General features: G+C 54.2%; 1 protein-coding gene across 5 annotated transcripts in view; it reads right to left on the reverse strand.

The window, feature by feature from the left end:
- RPH3AL (rabphilin 3A like (without C2 domains)) overlaps positions 1-20,836 on the reverse strand; it is a 143,444-nt gene that overhangs the window by 11,098 nt on the left and 111,510 nt on the right. For all 5 annotated transcript variants that reach the window (XM_075994272.1, XM_012740632.3, XM_075994274.1 and 2 more), the window contains exon 6: positions 17,474-17,648. In XM_075994272.1, coding sequence (XP_075850387.1) covers positions 17,474-17,648 — 175 coding nt within the window. The remainder of the gene's footprint in view (positions 1-17,473; positions 17,649-20,836) is intronic.

A 20,836-nucleotide genomic window follows, 5' to 3' on the forward strand; every position in this document is an offset into this window, starting at 1 on the left:
AGCCCCCAGAAATTATGGGAATTAGAGAGGAAGAGAGATATTTTCAGCAAACATTCTGCCAAGGCAAAGCAGATGGTGGAAAATTTTGCATACTAAAAACAAAAAAAAAATTTTTTTTTTTAATGTAAAGGAATGATGATTAGGCCCTGGGGAGTGCATAGACATTCCCAATTAGCCCTCCTCAGCCCACCAGCCTGGCGCCCTGCAGAGATGCAGAGCCATCTGTCCCTGCCCCGTGTGCCCCGTCTGTCCCTGTCCCTGTCGAGGCCTGAGATCCCACGGAGACGCCTCCTGAGTCTGGGGCTGCGCTTTGGTGGCGGCAGTGGGAGAGGAGTGGGGGCTGGCAGAGAGATGGACAGACTCAGGCTTATATCCTGTTTCTGTCGCTTCCCAGCTGTGTGACATTGGCCCAGTTTCTTTACCTCTCTGTGCGCTCAGTGGGCTCATTTATGAAATGGCGGGATGATGGCTTCCGTGGGGAGGAGACACACGGAGATGCCACTGTGGAGTGGCCCTTGTTGCGAGCTTTCAAAGAGGTAACACGGGCAGTGTCCGGCACACGGTAGGTGCCTGGTAAATGACGGCTATTTTATTCGAGTGGCATCCTGAACTTACTGGCCCCACACCAGCCGGCACAGGGCTGGCCTCGAGAGCTCAGGCCACCCTCACAGGGGTGCCCTTGCCCCTTCCGAGGGATCGTGGGATCCCCAGCTGGGCTTCGCAGGACGGTGGGAGCGAGCATGATGTCCCATGAAGCACGGTCAGAGGTATTCAGAGGCAGAGCTGGGATTTGAACCCAGGGATGTCTATTGCCAGAATCGTTGCTCTCCCACCTCGCACGGGACATCCCACCCATGGGACCTGCCTCACCCTAACGGCTCTGTCCCCTCTAAAATCCTCCCCTCCAGGCGGCCAGGCCCCTCTCCGTCTTCCCGGCAGGCCCTTCCGTGTTCCCTCAGGGCCCTTTCCCTGTCACAGGCCAAGGCCGGAGCATGGGAGAGAGACTTCTAGCTCCCTGCACCGGCTGGGGCTGGGCTCTGCCCGCGCTCCTGGGCAAGCACCTCAACCTCTTTCAACCCCACTCTCCTCACCTGTAGAACAGAGACGAAAGTAACTACCCACAGAATATGGGCGTGTAGGACAAAAGGCTTTTTGCAAGTTTTTTTTTTTTTGAGACAGAGTCTGGCTCTGTTCCCCAGGCTAGAGTGCCGTGGGGTCAGCCTAGCTCACAGCAACCTCAAACTCCTGGCCTCAAGTGATCCTCCTGCCTCAGCCTCCCGAGTAGCTGGGAATACAGGCATGTGCCACCATACACGGCTAATTATATATATATATAATTTTTTTTTAGAAAATATATATATATATTTTCACAAAATTATCTGGACAATATATATATATATTTTTTTTTGTCCAGATATTTTCTTTCTGTTTTTAGTAGAGACGGGGTCTCGATCTTGCTCAGTCTGGTCTTGAACCCCTGACCTTAAGCGATCCCCCTGCCTCGGCCTCCCAGAGTGCTAGGATTACAGGAGTGAGCCACCACGCCTGGCCTGGCTTTGCAACTTTTAAAACCTATAGAAGCCTATAAATATTTTTAAAGATTAGAATCCAGTTCACCCCCCGGGACCCCACTGGACTCATACCTCTCCTGACAAGTCTCCTCGGGTCCCGGGAGAGGGTGAAGACCGGCCGTCCCTCCTCTCCCCACCGGACGCCTCGGGGCATCGCACTTCCTTCCCTGCGAATGCCGGCGCTGGCTCCCTCAGCTGTCCCAGGGGCCACTCGAGGGCCAGGCCCTGCCCCAGCCCCCACTGCCGGGCCTTGGGCAAAGTGGGCGCTCGGTAAACACTGGCTGTTTTCCCGAAACCCTCCCCAGGACAGGAAACAGCACGGTGCCAGGACGGCAGGACCGGACGTTGGCCGGCCGGGGGCAAGGGGACCCCAGAGACCATCTGCCGCCTGTCTCCACACGGAGATGGGCTTTCCTCTAAGCAGCTCCTCTCATGGCCGCCCCCTTGAGAGACACTCAAGGGAGACGTCGCCGGGGGCCTCGGCCTGGGCAAGGGACAAAGGGGGGGGGAGCGGCTATGGGAGGCCGGTTGCCATGGACACAGGATAAGTGGGCCCTTGAGGGGAGAGTGCACTGTCACACAGAGCCAGCTCCTCTCCAGACCGGCCAACCCGCTCTGCCTTTGCTTTGGAAACTGTCCCCAGGGCCCTGGAGAACGAGGCCTGGGCAGGGCCAGAGGTGGCCCTGAGGCCCGGGGAGCCCGTCCTCACGGGGAGGGGTGCACTGGCAGCCAGAGGAGGCTCAGAGCCTGCCTCCCTCCCCTGCCCCCAGGACGGGCCACCGACCCGACCACCCCAGCCTCAGGGCCTCATCCGTGGAGTGGGGACAGCTGCAGGTGCACCCCAGGGGGCTGGCACCTGTGTGGCGAGGGCGTGGCACCTGGGGAGCCCTCCTTCCTTGGTCCCCCTTCCAGGCTGCCATGGAAGGGCCCTGGGGACGGCCTGGGCAGGGAGGCGACAGTAAAAGGCAGTGCAGACTGGGCGGGGAGCTCAGGTCTGGGGAGCGGAGGGCGGCCCGCACTTGCTTATTCGTTGTTCACCATCGATTTTAATTTACTGCCTCCTTCAGGCTGGGAGACAGACAGGAGGCCCTGGGTAATGAAGACAAATCCTCAAATCAATAGAGACGTGGTTGCCCGCGCTGGAATCCTGTGGTCCCTGCCTCACTCGAGCAGCTCGGGACAGAATGGGGGGGGGTGGCTGGATGGAAGATAAGAACAGCTCCCCGGCAGGAACGTGATACACTGATGGGGAGGGGGGTGTCAGGGAGCGGGGCAATCAGGGAAGGCTTTCCAGAAGAGGCGGCATTTAAGGATGGGCATGATTTAGGCAGATGTGGCAGCGGGGGCTGGGCCGTGCCAGGCATCCCAGAGGGGAATGGGAGGAGCAAAGGCTGGGCAGTGTCTCCTCTGGGGCCAGGACAGCCCTGCTGGCTCAGGCACGGAGGGGACAGATGGCTGCCTTATGTCTGTGGCAGAGACGGGACACAGCAAGTGCACGGCTCCCGGCCACTCCTGCACAGGGATGCGACGCGTGCTCGTGTGCCACCGGCTTTCTCTGTGTGTCTCTGTGCTTTTGTGTTTTATTTCATTTTGTGACTCTCTTGCCAGCATCTTTTACAAATCTCTCTCTGCCTTTGCCTCTCTTGCCTTTATTTCCCTCTCTCCTGTGTCAGCGTCTCTGTGTACTCTGTCTACTCGGGGCGTCTCCTGGTTCCTGTCTTTGCCAGTCTCTGCCTGTCCCCCTCCCGGGCCTCTCTGCCACACTTCCCCAGGGCCTGGCGCTCTTGGCCTCTGGGTTGGTGCCTCGGGTTCCCGTACTTGGGCGGGACACGCAGGTGGCTGTGCTCAGAGCTCAGGTGTGGGCCGGGCTGCCTGGGCCGGGACTCCCTGCCCCCGCTGCCCGCGGCTGGCCAGGCGGTGGGGAATCAGCCCAGCCCAGCTGCGAGGCCAGCCTGCCCCGAGCGTGACAGGGGCCCTGGGAGGGCTGCCCAGCCGCGCGCAGTCAGCACGGTTACCTCCCGGGCTCCACTGGAGCCCGACAAGGCAGGCAGGCCCACATTTACTCACTTCGCCCAGGTCCCCAAAGGCCGCTGAATCTGGAGTGGGTGGAATTAAGCTGCAGGTGCACACAGCCAGACAGCTGGGCAGCTGGGGACGGACGTGCCTTACCAAGCAGGCAGGGCCGGGCACAGGCCTGGCACCTCGGCCAAACTGAAGCCAGAGAGAGGCTGGCTCTCGGGGGCCAGGGCCACTTTCCTGTGTCAGCTAAGACAGGGGCAGGGAGCCCCAAGACCTCACCTTGCAGCTGGAACTGACCGATCAGCTAAGGCTGTCATCAGGTTTGGACAAATTAAAGACGACAGCCGCGCTCCTGATCTCTGTGGCGTGGCTAATGAGCGCCTTTCGCTCTCGGGACATCAGTCTCCAAGCCAGGGAGGACACCCAGGGCAGGCAGGTGGCTGACGGGGGTGGGGAGTGGGCGCAGGGAGGGGCGACGGCAGCTCACTCACACCCAGGACTTCTGTTCTGGGGGTGGCCCCTCCACTCACACCCACCGTCACTGGGCTTGCGTGTGGCTTAACCGATGGCTCCAAAGGTCAAGGCAATTCGTATGTGTGGGCTCCCTTTCAAAACAGCCACACAGGACGCGCCTGGCCTCCATTTCCCAGGATTTAGGGAAAGGGCAGTTTCCCGAATGCCACAGGTATTTCTCTGCCTTTCTATGCTGGGATTACGGTGCAAGTTATTAGACCTCTCCATGCCTTAGTTTCCTCTTCTGTGAAATGGGACAATACTAGTACCCCATCACAGTAGTACCCCATGCCCCCATCACAAGCTGTGGGGGGACGACATGAAATGACGGATGCACAGCACCGAGCGTAGCCTGTAACCCGCGGCAGCCACGACTCTTGCTGTTTTTATCTGACCGCTTAGCACCGAGGCCCGAAGCCCGTCCCTTTCGCCTGCACAGACCGACAGGCAAACGGTATCCAGGCCTCTGCTGACCCTGGCGGAGCGCTGGCCACCCAAGACGACCCATGACTGACCCGTGGTTGGTGTTTCTTCCAGTGGGGCCCACGGTGGCCTTGGGCAACTCAGCACCACGCCCACTCCCCCGCCTCTGCCTCCAGTGGAGTGGATGGCGTTCGAGTCCCCAGACGGCTGGCTGGACTACAGCCCCAGACGCGACGGTCTGTGACTCAACTTGCTTGCTTATTTTCTTGACCCAAACAGCAAGACCGGAAGGGTGCCACGTGGGACCCACGGCACTATGCTCAGATGGTTCAAAGACAGCCTCCCCTCCCTCCTCTCTAAACAGTCCTTGCTGGCTCGTGTGTGTGTGTGTTTGTGTGTGTGTGTGTGTGTGTGTGTGTGTGTGTGTGTGTGTGTGTGTGTGTGTGTGTGTATTCGGTTGCTTCTATTATCTTGACATAAAAAAAAAATCCCAGGTACTTGCAGCTCGGGGGACTGGAGTGAAATGACTGCAGACAGAGAAGGGGTAATAAAGCGTAAGAGGCGCCCCTGGGGATGGGGCTTTGAAAGGAAGATTCCGTTAGTTCATAGCACTCAGGGCACAGTGTGTGGGGGTGCCGGGTGGGTTTGATGGGATCTCACTGGCAGCACATGCCAGACTGCATGTGCGTGTGTGCGCATGTGTGTGCACGTGCATGTGTGTGCGTGCACGTGCGTGTGTGTGTATGTGCGTGTGAGGTGGGTGGGGACAGCGTGGAAACGGGGCTGGTCTTGCCAGTAGCGGCGGCTTTCGTGCATGATCTGAGAGCTGCTTTCTCAGCTGCTGCTCTACCACCTGCCTGAAATTCTTCTGGAAATTTTCGTTCCCTTGGATTTGGAAACGTAAGATACAAAAGCTAGAAGAGAATTGACCCTCTGTCCCAGCCCTTCATCTATCCTACTCATGCGGAAACCAATGCCCAGCGAGGAAACAAGGACTTCCAACACCAGGGCTTTCCTGCCAGGAGTCCCCCATCAAAACGCATGAACCCACAAGCGCTGGCCCTGTAGGCCCCGCTGGCAAGGCCGTGGACGTGACCGTGGTAGGTCACCTCCAGGCTCCCAACACACTCAGAGCCACTGCAGGTGGGGTCATGAGGTCAGGATTAGGAGTAGGGACATGCAGAGGTGACACAATCAGGCCCCTGCCTTCCACCGGCCAGGTGGAAAGGTCAGGGAGTGAAGTGAGCTGAATACGAGAATCCTTCATTTGCACAGAGAATTGTGCCCGTTGTTCTCGCAACAGGCGTTCCTGTCGGTCTGTCTTCTATTCTCTTTTCAAAGGGACATGAAACAAGAACAATTTCCCTCTCTTCTTAATAACTCTGCAAAGGTGATGCTGAAAAGGCATCAGAGACAATAGGGAGGGGTGGGGACTGCGGCAAACCAGAGACTGACAGCCCTGTGTGAAGGGGGAGGATGCTACTTATCCTGCCAATTTCTCCAGCGGGGAGGTGTCGGTAGACCTTCTGATTTTCAAAAAGGAAGCCAGATTCCGTTTTTTAAAAAATGAGAAATTTTCTCCACTTAAAAACAAGTTGAGCCGGGCGCAGTGGCTCACGCCTGTAATCCTAGCACTCTGGGAGGGCGAGGCGGGTGGATTGCTCGAGGTCAGGAGTTCAAAACCAGCCTGAACAAGAGCGAGACCCCGTCTCTACTATAAATAGAAAGAAAATTAATTGGCCAACTAATACATACAGAAAAAATTAGCCGGGCATGGTGGCGCATGCCTGTAGTCCCAGCTACTAGGGGGCTGAGGCAGTAGGATCTCTTGAGCCCAGGAGTCTGAGGTTGCTGTGAGCTAGGCTGCCGCCATGGCATTCACTCTAGCCTGGGCAACAAAGTGAGACTCTGTCTCAAAAAAAAAAAAAAAAAAAAAAAACAAGTTGACAACGAATTTTAAGCAGTCAGCCAGATCGAGTCACTGCCCCACCAGTTTGTGACCCATATTATGGCAAATGTCTGACCCTCCGGGGACAGACGGTGTCCCACCTCCCAACACGGGAGGCTGTCCCCTTCTGCAAGCTCCAGCCCCTTTGGTCCCCTGTGCACACGACACACACTCCCAGCCGCTCTGAAGGCTTTGAGGAATTCATGAACCAGGGCTGGCCCATGTGATAAAAATGGCAAGTCCAGAGTCTGCTGGAGAAACACTGGGGTGGGCCGTAGGGGCGGGGAGAGGGTGGCCAAGTGCTCAGAGCAGCTTCCAAACTGCTAATTTCTCGGGAACAGAGGAAAGGAGGCATAGCAACAGCTGGCTCTGGGCAGTGAGCAATTCTGTCTGAAAATAAAACATTTTACAATCCACAACCGCGGCTCATTAAGAATGAATGGATCTACTGGTATAAATAGCACGCTGCGTTAAGAAGTCAGGAAACAGCATATGCGTTTGATGGAAAAACGACCGCCACGGGACAGCTTATTAGCTCTGTCGGCTGTGGCTGTGCGCTAACGAGACAGAGGTCTCAGGTGCGAAGCTTGCGTGGGTGGGCCACATGGCTTTCCCAACCCTGGGACACAGAACATATCCCTCACCCCAGCCCTGGTCCCAACATGGGGACATACCTCTGGAGACACGGTGACAGCCCATAGTGAGCCTCTCCCAGTTTCTGACCCACAGGATCCCCACTCTAATATCCCACCTCTGCTTGAATGCTCCCAGTGACAGGGAGCTCACTCCCCTGTCAGATACATGACACTCAGGTCTGTGGTTGGACGGCTATAGATGGAGGAAGCACAAATGTCCCCCTGCCCTGCTCAAAGCAGCCCTAAGTGGCCATGCCATGCATTATGTGTGACTATGGGATGCAGGTGAAAAGGACACTCTGAACAGAAGCAAGTTGGGCCAGTCACTTCCTCTTCCGAACATGGACGTGCGTGTTCCTGACAGCAGGGTGGGGGTGGGGACAGGTGCTGAGGCCGGAGGAGCACAAGGTGGGGGAGGGGGTGCCACACCCTCCGTCCCCATGCTGCCTCACCAGCCCTCATCTCCTGCCCTTGCTACTAGAAAAACCTTCCTCAGTGGCCTTTTGTAGCAACCTCCTAACTCAAGCCAGCCTCGGCGGTCTCTGATCCTGGCGTGTGACGCTTTGGGCAAGAGCTTGACCCCATGCTGCATGGAGGAGGGAGGAGCGTGGGGCCGGAGTTCAGAATCCGGGGCCCCGGGCCCTCGTGGCCGCAGCCTGGCAGCCTTACGTGACCTTGGCCAGACGTCCCCTCCTCATCCATCACGGAGAGTCAATTTCACCGTCTGTAGCTGCCCCGTGCGCCGTTCCGAGCATCAAATGAGATAATGACCGTGAGTCACAGAGTGCTCGGCTGGGGCGGGCGCAGTGACTCGGCTTCTCCAGGAGGCCTGGGGGTGGGGGAGGGAGGGGGGATGGCGGTGGTGGCAGCGGGCAGGTGAGCCGGGGGCCATTCGGGAAAAGCGGCCCCCGGTAAACATGTGTGGCCTGAGCTGACCGGGACTGCTCACCCCAAACAGGTGCGCCGGGCTTGCTTTCACTGAACCACAAATAGGACCACAGATCCGGATTTTTAAAAAATCGTTTAAAATCTAGGGAACCGGGGAAGGGATAACGAAACTCCCATTTTTCTTAAAACTACCCAGCTGGAACAAATCCAAAACCTTGAAGTACTTTTCTGGAACAGACCTTGAAGGGAAGCGGCGTGTCGTCCTGTTCAAAGCCATCCGGGAAGGCCGGCTCGGCTTACGGGGGGACTGCTGCGGGGCGGGAGGCCGAGGGAAGGGAGGGGACCCGGGGCTGGCAGAGGAGGGACATGCACCTGCCTCACAGCTCCCCGGAGCTCCCCGTGCCCCGGCCGGGGCTCTGTGGTTTCTCCGCCATCTCCAAGGCAATGGGTGCAAGGAGGAAATGGTCTTTATGCCCCGTGATGGGTCTGTTTACAGGCTGGGGTGGAAGGCGAAGTGGAACCGTCGCCCCAAACCTGGCCAGGCCCCAGGGCAGGGACAAAGTCTCCCCAGGATGGGCCCCCTCCCTGCCACCTGGCCCCCAGCTGCCACGGAGAGCTGGGGATATGGCAAAGCCTTGTGAACCCGGGGCCCAGCCTCCTGGGAACTCAGCTCACCCACTCCCTTCTGAGCAGAGGACACGCGCCCTAAAAAGCCCTCTGCACGCTGCGTGGACTCTAGCCTCGGGACTTCAGGCCCCGGTGTCAGGTGCTCAGCCACAGATGAGAAAGGCGGGCGGACGAACACAAAGCCAGCCAGGGCCGCGGTGCCCCCTGAGCTCAGCACAGGAGGAGGGAGAAAGGAACAAGTCACATCCTATTAAGTATCCTCAGCACCGGAGCTAGAGAAGCACAGAAGTCTGAGAATAATTCCCACATACGTATACAGTGGATTCAGTCTGTCTGAAGTCTCTGGCTCTCCTAGGGAATCGGCTTTGCCGCTGGAGTGGTGGGCACCGTGTGGGATGGATTGTCCAGCACTAGTACCATGCAGCCCCCTCCCCACTGTCTGCTTCCATCAGCTAAAGGCTGGCTTTCCCGGCCTTCCCTTTGATCTTTCTTCCTCTCTTTAACAGTAATGGCTGGAGCTGCAGCAACCATCTTGTGATCATGAGGGGAGCAGCAAGAATTAGAAGACATCTGTCCTGATGTCGTTGAACTGCTAAACAAAAGCGGCAGCTGCATTCCTCTAAGCTTCCTATTCTACAAGAAAAAGATAAAAATCTCTCATTACTCACATATGCCAGATTCATATGGTGACCTCCAACCCCTACCCTGTCTCTTTCTGTGGGAATTCAGCTCAAAAGAAAGAAATCTACAGAAGAGGTGGGCCCAGCTCTAAAGGGATTATGAACCAAGAGCCCTCAGCATTGGTTCTACCACTTTTTTTTGAGACAGGGCGTTGTGGCATCAGCCTAGCTCAAAGCAATCTCAAACTCCTGGGCTCAAGCGATCCTCCTGCCTCAGCCTCCTGAGTAGCTGGGACCACAGGCACGTGCCACCATGCCCGGCTAATTTTTTCTATATATTTTTTAGTTGTCCAGCTAATTTCTTTCTATTTTTAGTAGAGACGGGGTCTCACTCTTGCTCAGGCTGGTTTCAAACTCTTGACCTCGAGCAATCCGCCCGCCTCGGCCTCCAGAGTGCTAGGATTACAGGCGTGAGCCACCGCGCCCGGCCGGTTCTCCCATTTATACTTCATATTTCACAGGGAACCAAAAAGACCAGGCAGTGTGCAGAAGCTGACTTTACTGACTTTCGTCATGAACTTGGGGCAATGATTTGCCAGGGAAAAAGGAGGGCAGAGCAAATATTCTGCCTGGATGCATCAGGTGGAAGGAAACCTCTGCCAGGGGCAGCCAGGTCAGCCTTGTGGGCCACCCGTCACCAGGAGGGACCCAGGCCATGCTATTCCCCACCCCCTCCTAGGGAAAGAACACATGTCCTGCGGTGGGCAGGTGACCCCTTCCTGGGGTCACCAACCCCAAATCAACACCCCAGGTCCAGAGCAGGGGCGAGGAGCACACTCAGGTAGTCAGCCCACCTGTCCTACAGGTGCGGCGCAGTTACCCGCTCTCCGTGAGGTACCACAGGGAAAGGGACCTTTCTAATCTTTCCCTAAGACTTTCACTGTGTTATTTTTAACATTCAGATCTTTCATCTATCTGCAATGTGCTTCTGGGTACACATAGAAGGGGAAGGAAATCTAATTACACCAGCTGCAGTTATTAAATAGATCTGTTATTTTCCCACTGAATTGGAAAACTACCTGTGTTTAGCTTCCATACAATGCTTAGATCTCTTCTTTCTCTATTCCCTTCCACTTATCTATGTACTCTATAAATAAACAAATGTCCTATTTATTGCGGTGCCAACACTACACTGTTTTTATTGATTACAGCAATTTCACAATAAGCTTTAAAATTTGGTCAGGCAATTCTTCCTGCTACTCTTGCTATTCTTAAAAAAAGTGGGACGTTTTTGTTAAGCTAGTCTTTAACTTCTTAATTAATTTTTTTTATCGAAATACAATTTATATGCTATAGAATTCACCCTTTGAAAGTACACAATTCAGTGGTTTTTAGTATAAAGTTGTGTAATCATTACCACTATCTAATTTCAGAACATTTTCGTCACCTCTGAAAGAACCTGGTAGCCATTAGCAGGCACTTGCCATCTCCCCCAATCCTCCCCAGCTCCTGACAACACTAATCTACTTTCTCTATCAATTTGCCTGTTCTGGACATTTCATATAAATGGAATCATATAACGTATGGCCTCTTGTCTCTGGGTTCTTTCACCGAGCATAATGTTTTCAAGGTTCATCCATGTTATAGCATGAATCGACACTTCATTCTTTTTTAATGGCTGAATAATATTCCATTTTATGATTATGCCACATTTTGTTTATTCATCAATTGATGGACATTTAGGATGTTTCTACTTCTTGGCTATTGTGAATAATGCTGCTAAGAACATCTGTGTCCTTATGAATGTTTAAAAATTATTTTGTCCATTTCCCCCCAAAAAACTCCACTGGAACTCTGATGGGAATTATAACACACTTATTAATTTGGAAGGGCCAAGATTCTTAGCTGCCTTTCTGTTCAGGTCTTTTTTTCCCTTTGCTGCTATGGACTGAATGTTTATCCACCCTGCCCCCCGCCCCCAATTCATATGTTGCAGTCCTAACCCCCAGCATGCCTGTATTTGGAGATGGGGCCTCTAATAAGTAATTAAGGTTAAATGAAATCCTAAAGGGCAGGCCCTGATTCAATAGGATCAGCGTCCTTACAAGAAGAGATACCAGAGCATGAGCACTCTCCCTCCCGCTCCTCTTCCCCTCCCTCCCTCCGTCCTCATCCTTCCATGCAACCCAAGGCTATGGGTCTAGAAACATGCACCCCCAACAGTGGTGTGGGGGGCTGATTCTGCCGTTATGCTTTATACTAATCATTCACTATAGCCTGTGATGTCCGTGTGCTGCCTGACGCAGCGGTAGCCAGCATTTTCTTCAGACACGGTTGCTGCCTCGTGACATGATAAGAGGCCTGAGTTCCTGCACGTAAGCAAATGTTGCCCAGCTCCCACAAGGTGGGCCCCCGTGGTGGGAGTCTGGAGGCCATAAAGATAAGAAGAACATTCCCAAGGTCCGGGCCCGTGAGATGGTTGGTAGTCAGTGACGGGTAAGACTCCTCAAGGGAGGGGCAACCTAAGACAGACACAACCGTGGGGGCCGGCCGCTGGCTGGAAGAGAGAACAAGAAGTTCTTCAGATGGCTGCACTGCTCTATGTTGCTTATCTCGGCCTTGGCTTTTGAGCTATGTCTGGGGCCTTAAGTAACCGTTTTGAGGTCTGCAATCATGGGACCATTGTTCCCTTGTGAAACAACTCCGGAATTAATGGTTATCGCTGCTATGCTCAGATGCTCATATACAAGGAACTAACCTTGGGTCTAGAGGGTATAAAAATAAAGCGACCGGTGCATTGGGCACTCGAGTCATGTACTGTCCGTGTGTGTCTGTGTCATTATTTTATGTTCTGTGTCCATCCCCCGTCCTGTAATCGGGCCACGTCACCGTGGCACCTTAATCTTGGACCTCTAGCCTCCAGAACTGTGAGAAAGTAACTTTCTGTTAAGCTACCCAGTCTGTGGTATTTTGTTATAGCAGCTCAAGTAGACTAATACACTAAGATTCTACAATGTTCATGTTGCTCCTATAATTTTCTTTTAAAATTTGTAAATTTTTATAATTTTTATTGTAATTATAAATGGATTTTTCCATTTCCACTTCAAAGTAGTCAGTAGAGAGAAAAGCTACTGATTTTTTGTAGATTTATCTTGTGTCCCGTCAATTTCCAAATTTTCTTATTAACCCTAGTGGGTTGTTTCAGTAGAATCTCTTGAGTATTTTTTGGTTCACAATCATATCATCTGAAAATAAGAGGACTTCTTTCCTTCTTCTCCAATATTAACAGATTTTATTTTCTTGTCTTATTATGCAAGTTAAAAACTAAAAAATACTATTGAATGACGGTACTGCTGGGGTATTCCTGACTTACATTTTGGTGCTTTGTCTGTTAATATGATATTTGCTATTAGATTTTTATATTTAAGTAACTTCCTTTTATATTACTTAAATTACTTATATTACTTCCTTTGATATTACTTCCTCTCATATTACTTAAACTTTTATCTAACATAAGTTTTTTAAAACTTTGGCATGAAGAAGACATTTCAAAGCAAGGTAAGAAACCTAGGAACCATAAAGCAAAAGACGGACACACTTGACTTCACGGAAATTAAAAGAAATTGATTTTGAATGGCCAAAGCTACTATTAATATAAGCAGAGACTAAAGTCATACAAAGTCAAACAAGGAGATAAATATTTGCCACCCCTTTAATGTCCCTAACATATAAGGAGCACCTATAACTCAATAAGAGAAAATAAGCAACTTGATTAAAAATGAGCAATGGATTTGAACAAGTTTTAAAAGAGAGGATTTAAATATTCAATAAATAATAAACATGTGGATGTTTAAATTAAAACAGTCAAATACCATTTTCATTCCAGTATATTGGCCAAAATTATAAATATCGATAATATTCACGGCCAGTCGGATGCAGGTAAGTGGGCAGTCTTGCTGGAGGAGTGTAAGTGACTAGAACGTTTTGGAAATATAGTTTGGGAATGTCTATTTAAATTCAAAACACACAACTCCACTTTTGGAAATTTACCCCACAGAAATAAAAGCATACGGTTATCCATATAAAGACATTTCAGTATCGCCTATGGTGGTCTAGAAACAGTCTCAATATCCATCAACAGGTGAATAATTAAATCACAATATACTATATTATGGGATTTTATTCAGCCATTAAAATGAATAAGGTAAAAATCTATATCTATGGGCCTGGAGGGATGTCCATGGTATTCTTTTAAGTGAAAAAAAAAAAAAACATGCAGAGTAATAGGTAAGAGCCTATTTTTGTTGTTAAAAGCAAAAAAAAAAAAAAAAGAAGAAGAAGAAGAAATCCCTTTATCACGCATGTGTACATTTGTAGGAACAGAGGGGAAAAGGGTTTGGAGATGATGGCAGGTAGGAGAGATTTTTCTTTTTCCATGCACTTTTGACTTAACTGGCCAAAGTATATCATGCATTCTTACGTGATTAACAAAATTTAAAGGAGGAAGAAAAGGGACCCTCAGAAACATCAATGTGTTTCACCTGACTGCTCATGGCCTGTATCTACTGACGACGCTTCTTATTCCAACAGGGCACGAGAAGGAAAATGGGGTGGACTGGGGTGGGAGGAGAAGTTAAGAGCCGCAGGTGCATAAACCCATGAGCTGAGAGGGAGAGAGAAAAAGATGGGGAGGGGAGGAGGGAGGGAGGAAGGGAGGGGGAGACAGAGAGAGACAGAGAGACAGAGAGAGAGAGAGAGAGAGATGGAGAGATGTTGAGATGGAGGAATGCGAGTGGGGAAGAGGGTCGGAGAGAGTGAGCTGGTGGCATGATCAACTCCAAGCCAGGGAGGGGGATTTCAGGGCGGGAGGAGGATGCTGGCTCCGGGGGTCCTCAGAGGCGGGGGCCAGGAGGTCTGCTTCACGAGAGCAGGGCGGTTTTAACAGCTTCTAAGTATCTCCTGGGGCTGCCCAGCAGACCCCTGACCCTGAGGAGCTTGCCAGATCTAGTGAAAACCCTTCACAGGCCTTTCAAATATCCTGGAGTGGGTAGATCATCCATCCATCCATCCATCCATCCATCCATCCATCCATCCATCCATCCATCCATCCAATAAGCCTCCATCCCATGCCTCCCGAGCTACGTGCTGAGACCTGCCTGCTCAGGACGGGTGTGGCCTGCCTGCATGCAGTTGCCATGCAGGGCAGGTGGGGGGACCACGCCTCAATGCTGGTCGCTCTTTGTTTCCCCCAGCTTGGTCTGGGCTCAGTGTGGTGCCGTGGGGGCTGGCTTGCCGGACAGCCCCTGGCGTGGACCACAGCTACTGCCTGAGCCCTGCCAGCTGCCTGGCACCAGGGCACCACGGATGGAGGGGCTAGGGCTGGGGGAGCCACTCCGGGGGCTGGAAAAACACCGATGGGGTCTGCAGTCGGCCGTGCACTAGGCAGGCCCAGTGACGCCCCTGCGCCAGTGACCCGCTGAGGGCCATCTTCTGCCAGGAGCCTGACAGCGGTGAAGAGACGCACTTGCGAAGGACAGGGACCCAGGCGGCAACCCCTGGCAGCTTGGGGGGCTTCCTGGAGGCAGGCACGGCTGAGTCCTCCCCAAGGACTGCCACAGACTTCATCACGAAGCCACATGGACCTCCATGAAGCCACGGAAGGGCCAGCAGGGGCTGGGCCCATGGAGGGCTCCTCCCCCACCCCCCATGCTTGGGACTGCTGCTGTGCACAGGTGATTGAGAGAGGACACGCAGCCACCCAGGAGTGGGCCTGGAGGCAGGCTAGGGACAGTCGCCTCCTGCTGCCCTCCACTACTCCTCCCTGCAAAGCTGGCGCTTTGGCCTCTGTGGGACAGAATTTCTCCCTTCTCTCCTGCCTCCAGGCAGCTCCTCCCCCGCCCAGCTCTCCCCCTCCCTGCGCCCCATGACCTTGGACCTCCCCAGGTTCAGTCCTGCCCACCCCACCACACCCACACATCCCGCTGCGCCCCCAGATGCCTCCCGAGACGCCACAACCACCCTGGCCACCAGCCCTCACCGTCCCACTGTTTGTGGGCTGACACACGTCATGCAAGTCAGGCCACCCGGATAATTGTAGGGCTGCCACGTGCCTGGCATGGGGGGGGCACGGGGGGTTTGCAGCCGGGGCCTCCGGGGGAGGACGCACTCCCACGAGGAGCCTCCGTGTTGTCCAGCCCGGGTTCATCAGTGTGCGGACCGCAAGTGTGTGGGGCCACTGGCCTCCTCGCCCACGTAATTCAGAGGCCATCTGTGTCTGCATGGCTGGGTGTGTGCACGTGCTGACCCGGAGCAGATGGGCAGTGACGGCCCTGGGGGTGGGGGCTTGGGCCGCCGCTGCCCCCGCAGGCCTCAGGCCCCTCCCCCTCAGCTGGCTGGAAGCAACGTCCTAAACCTGCCGGGCTACACCAGCTTCTGAGTCCACGGTCCCGTCTCTCCCCAGTGTGAGGGGCACGGACGCACCCCTGCAGGGCTCAGCAGGAGACGGCCCCAGCCTGAGATGGCAAAGGGAAGGGTGGAGGCGGCAGGGCCACAGCGCCCCCTGGGCCAGGGCCCACCCTCAGAGGCCCCTTACCTGCCCTGTCTACACCTGCTGTCCGGCCACCCCCCCCCCCCCCGCCGTGCTCCCTACAAATGTGTGTGTTGGCCGTGATGTCAGGGAGGGTGACCTCGTGGGAGTCAGACGGGTAAACAGGGTCCAGTAGAATCAGCAAGGACAGGCTGCTGGGAAAAGGGCCAAGTGACTCCAAGGAGAAAACACCTGGGCAAGAGACACCCGGCCGTTAATGCCAGTTCTGTCTGGAACGGTCGACTCGCAGGGGACTTTTATATACTTATTATATTTATTTTTTTATGTTTTAAAAACAGGGTCTCACGCTGTCACCCAGGCTGGAGTGCCATGGCATCACCATAGCTGACTGCAGCCTCAAAGCCCTGGGCTCAAGCGATCCTCCTGTGTCAGCCTCCTGAGTAGCTGGGAGTATAGGCACATGCCACTGCTCCTGGCTAATATATTTTAATATTTTGTATAGACAGGATCTTGCTATGTTGCCCTGGCTGGCCTCAAATGATCCTCCCACCTCAGACTTCCAAAGTGCTGGGAATACGGGTGTGAGCCACCGTGCCCGGCTGTAGGGGACTTTTACTTTCTAAAATGTATTGCTTGACAACCTTTAGATTTTTATAACAGACATACATTACTTTTGTAACAAGAAAAAAAAAAAGCCCAAATGGCACAAAGACAGTCAGATGTCAGGTCATAATCGGAAGACAAAGATTCTAGGAAGCCCCATGGGAGCAGCCGGCAGGACTGTTCTCGTGGGTCCACCTCGCCCGAGATGAGCCATTATCAGAACGAGCCCCCTCACCCCAGCACCCCCCGGCTGCTGTCTTGTTTAGGACTCTTGGGCTGAAACGTGGGCACGTCAGGACAGAAGGACCCAGAGCCCAGCGGGCGAGGGCCTGTTTGGGTCCCAGCTCTGCCGCACGCCGGCTGAGTAGTCCCTCCTCTTCTCTGAGCCTCAGGACACCCACCTATCAAATGGGGCTATTTGATGCCTGCCCTGTCCACCTCCTGCGCCTGTTGTGAGTCCAGGAACGTTGAAAGTAAAGCCATGCGTGACATTAAAGCATCGAGAAAGCCGTGGAGAGCAACCCACAGCACCAGGTGCCATCTTACCTTCCAGGTGGGGCGGGGCTCACCTTCTGAAGGTGGCCACCTGGGACACACACAGCTCCGTGCAGCCACCGCAAACACCACGGGGCACTGACACAGAGTCACTTTGCTCATTAGGACCCGGGAAGCCAGGCGTCCTCCCTTACAGAGACGCAAGACAAGAGCCGGGAAGAGACGGTCACGGGCCCGCCTGGGAAAGACGCATTTTTACACTTTTCGGAAAAAAATCTCCCTTGGCACGACATTTCTGCAAAAACCTGTAGTGCCACTCACAGCATCCTTGGCCCCAAAGTAGGGTTTTTGTTTGTGAAGCGACCCCGGGGGACCCTCTGCCCAGGGCGAACAACCTCTTGCTGGAGGTCGGAGCTCGCCCGGGTGCAGGTTGGGGACGGAGGGTGCAGGGCGGGATGCAGCACCAGGTGCCAGGAGGAGCCACGCAGGGGTATGGCGGGGGCTGGCCTTGTGCCTGTGGGCAGCCCGGCCAGCAGCCCGATGCTAGAGGCCATCCCCGGGGGCAGAGGGCAAAGGGCACTTACCTCTCCCTCGAGCCCACGTGTAGACGCGGCTGGTCTCAGTGCTTCTGGGCTCTTGCTCTGCTGGCTCCACGGGCAGGGGGCGGAAGTGGGGGTCCTCAGCCCGGCCGGGGGTCTTCAGGGGCAAGATATACTTGGGGAGCCCTTTGTAGAACCAGGCCCCTGACCTCTTCCAGACCTTGGGGGGAGACAACTGCTTAGAGCCACAGGGTGCAGAGCGCCCCCCCCCCCGTGCTGCGCGCCCGGCGGGCCCGGCCTCCCGAGAGTCCTTCCTTGGACGTGAGGGACGGGGGCGCTAAGAGCAGGGTGCGAGTGGCAGGTCTGGCACTGCCCTCCCTGGCTGATGGCCCAGGGCGGTCACTGGCCTACCTTCTCAGGACTCAGGACAGCCAGGAGCTAAGTCCCAGGAACTCTCCACACCCTGCTTTAAAGACAACCCCTTGCTCTCGCGTCTCCCTCGTGCGGAGCGGGGACCTCAGTGGCTAACGGGTGGACAGCCCTCAGTACAGGCCTGGCACGCGGGACACGCTCATGCAACCGTCTACCGTTGCCGCCTCTCTTACCGCCTGTGTCCTCCACCACTCAGAATCCTCCACGATGCCTATTCAAACCCCTGCCCACCCTAGCCCCTTCCAGCCCGATGGAAAAGTTCCTTTTATTTTTTTTTGAGACAGAGTCTCACTGTGTTGCCCAGGCTAGAGTGCCGTGGGGTCAGCCTCGTTCACAGCAACCTCAAACTCCTGGGCTCAAGCAATCCTTCTGCCTCAGCCTCCCGAGTAGCTGGGACTACAGGCATGCGCCACCATGCCCGGCTAATTTACATATATATGTATACTTTTAGTTGTCTGGCTAATTTCTTTCTATCTTTAGTAGAGACAGGGTCTCACTCTTGCTCAGGCTGATCTCGAACTCCCAACCTCAAGCAATCTACCGGCCTTGGCCTCCCAGAGTGCTAGAATTACAGGCGTGAGCCACCGCCCAGGCCTTGAAAACTGAAGCCCAGGAGCCCCGAGGCACGGCAGAGTTTCTGCTGGCTCCGCCCATGACAGTGACCCACCTGCACCGCCTCCCTGGGCTGAGGCCTGAGGCCGCCAGGATGGGCCTTCTCAGTTGCCGAATACCAGCAGGTACCCGTCTACCACCCCAGCCACCGAACTCCCAGAAGCATCTGGTGATAACAGGGCTTTGGGGAAGCGTTGTTACTATCCCCACTTTCCAGGCGGGAAAACTGAGGACCCAGTAAGTTCAGTAACTCGCCCAAAGCCAGCATGCCCTCCTGCTGGCCTCTAAGCCACCCTGAAGGCCTTGGTCTCACCCCAGCAGTTTACAGATGCTCACCAGATGCTCGCTCAATTGTGGCCGAGTTGGTAACCATGTCCGCAGCGGGTCAGACGTCCCCATGGACTCTGAGCATCCCGCAGGCCGGAAGCCCAGAGGGAGAGGAAGTGCCGGACAAGAAGACAACGGAGAAATAAACAGCAGCCGCCAAGGGCACCCTGACCCTGGAGAGCTGCTGCAGGGATTCTCAGAACAGGTGCCCAAGTCCAATGGGGCCACGGCAAGGCCACGGGGGTCCCGGGGCGCCGGCAAGGGGCACGCTTGGCTTCCTGCTGCCGAGCGCAGGCCTGGGTACCCCTCAGAGCATACAATATTAGGGCAGTAGAGGAGTAAAACGAAGAAACCGCAGGTGGCTCATGACGCTGCCGCACAGAGAGGCCCTGCTTACCACAGCGGTGTGAGGTCCCCATGTCCTTTCCCGGCCACACACACGATTCTGTTCTTGCTTTTCGAAGAACAGGACAACGTGGGTGCAGCCTGCTTTCCGCCCCACCGCACTAGCACCACAGCCATCGTTCCAGGCGAGTAATTGTCTCCACCATTTGTAATGGCTCCACAGTTTGAATTTATTAAACTTAATTAATGCAGCCCCCCCGCTGACGGACATTTAAATTGCTTCCAATTTTCCACTCCCACAGGCAGCGCTGCGGCCATCGCCTTGCTACGCCCCTCAGCTGACAGCTGTCACTTACTGCCTTAGGAAATATGGGTTGAGTATCCCGTATCCAACATGCCAGGGGCCAGAAGTGTTTTAGATTTCGGAGCTTTTCAAATGTTGGAATGTTTGCCTTATACTTACTGGTTCAGCATCCCAAATTCCCCAAAATCCCAAATCCCAAATGCTCCAGTGGGTGTTTCCTTCCAGCGCCACGTCAGTGCTCCGAAAGTTTCCGATTTGGGAGCATTTCAGATTTGGAGCTTTTCCATTAAGAATGTTCGAGCTGTATCCTGCAGAGTGGAACTGCTGGGGCAAGAAATGTGTGTATGTTTAGATGATGGCATATGTGGTCAGGCTGCCCTCCAGGAAGGAAAGCGGTAGCCCAGTGTGGCACGTAAGTAAGTGTCTTCAGGGTAGGGAGCTCCCGGTACCATCCAGGGTCTAGTCTGTGGGCCCTGCTTAGGAGCAGTTCCCACACATTGGCTGGCTTGGGGGGGAGGCACCTGTCAGGTCCTGAGGTCACCAGAGTTAGGTGCCGCAGGAGGGACAATGGAGTCCCCCTGCCACCCTAGGACACGCCTTTGGGGATGGGAGAGTATGCCCCACCTCCGCCCAGCCAGCCGAGGCCCTGTTTGATGGCAGTGGGCCGGCCAACGTGGAGGGTGACTCAGCAACGTGACCGACCCTTCGCTGTTGCATGGCTTTAGCGGAAGAAACTAAGAAACACCGTAGAGCTGCACAGAGGATGTTACAGGGCCAAGAACCTGGCCCTCGCTCAGTAAGTCCCCCTCTCCCAGCCTTCTGTTCCTCTTTTGCAGCACCAGGCCACAGTTCCAGCTCACAAATGTACAGGGTCCTTTTAAAAAAACATTTTTTAAAATTTTTTTATCGTGTTAAAATATTCATAACATAAAATCTGCCACCTTAACCACTTTTAAGTGTACAGTTCGGTGGTGTTAAGTATATTCACCTCGTTGTGCCACCACTCTGCAGAACCCTTTGCATCTTGCAAAACTGAAACTCTGTCCCCATTAAACGGCAGCTCCCATTTCCCCCAGCCGCTGGCGACTGACCTTCTACTTCTTGTCCCTATGAATTCGACCATTCTAGGTACTTTGTACAAGTAGACCCATATAGACAGCATCTGCCCTTTTGTGGCTGGTTTCTTTCACTGAGCATGATGTCTTCAAGGTTCACCTGTGTCGTGGCATGTGTCAGAACCAACTTCCTTCCTGAAGCTGAAAAATATCCACCGTGTGGCTGTACCACGTTCTGCCATCTGTCGATGGACACTCAGGGTGCTTGCTGTTTTTGGCTGGCCTGCTCATTTTTATCTGTCTCTCCTGCTAGTCTCCGCCACCTGGGAGGGC

The sequence above is a fragment of the Microcebus murinus genome, chromosome 18, assembly GCF_040939455.1.
Source record: "Microcebus murinus isolate Inina chromosome 18, M.murinus_Inina_mat1.0, whole genome shotgun sequence".
Taxonomy (NCBI): Eukaryota; Metazoa; Chordata; class Mammalia; order Primates; family Cheirogaleidae; genus Microcebus; species Microcebus murinus.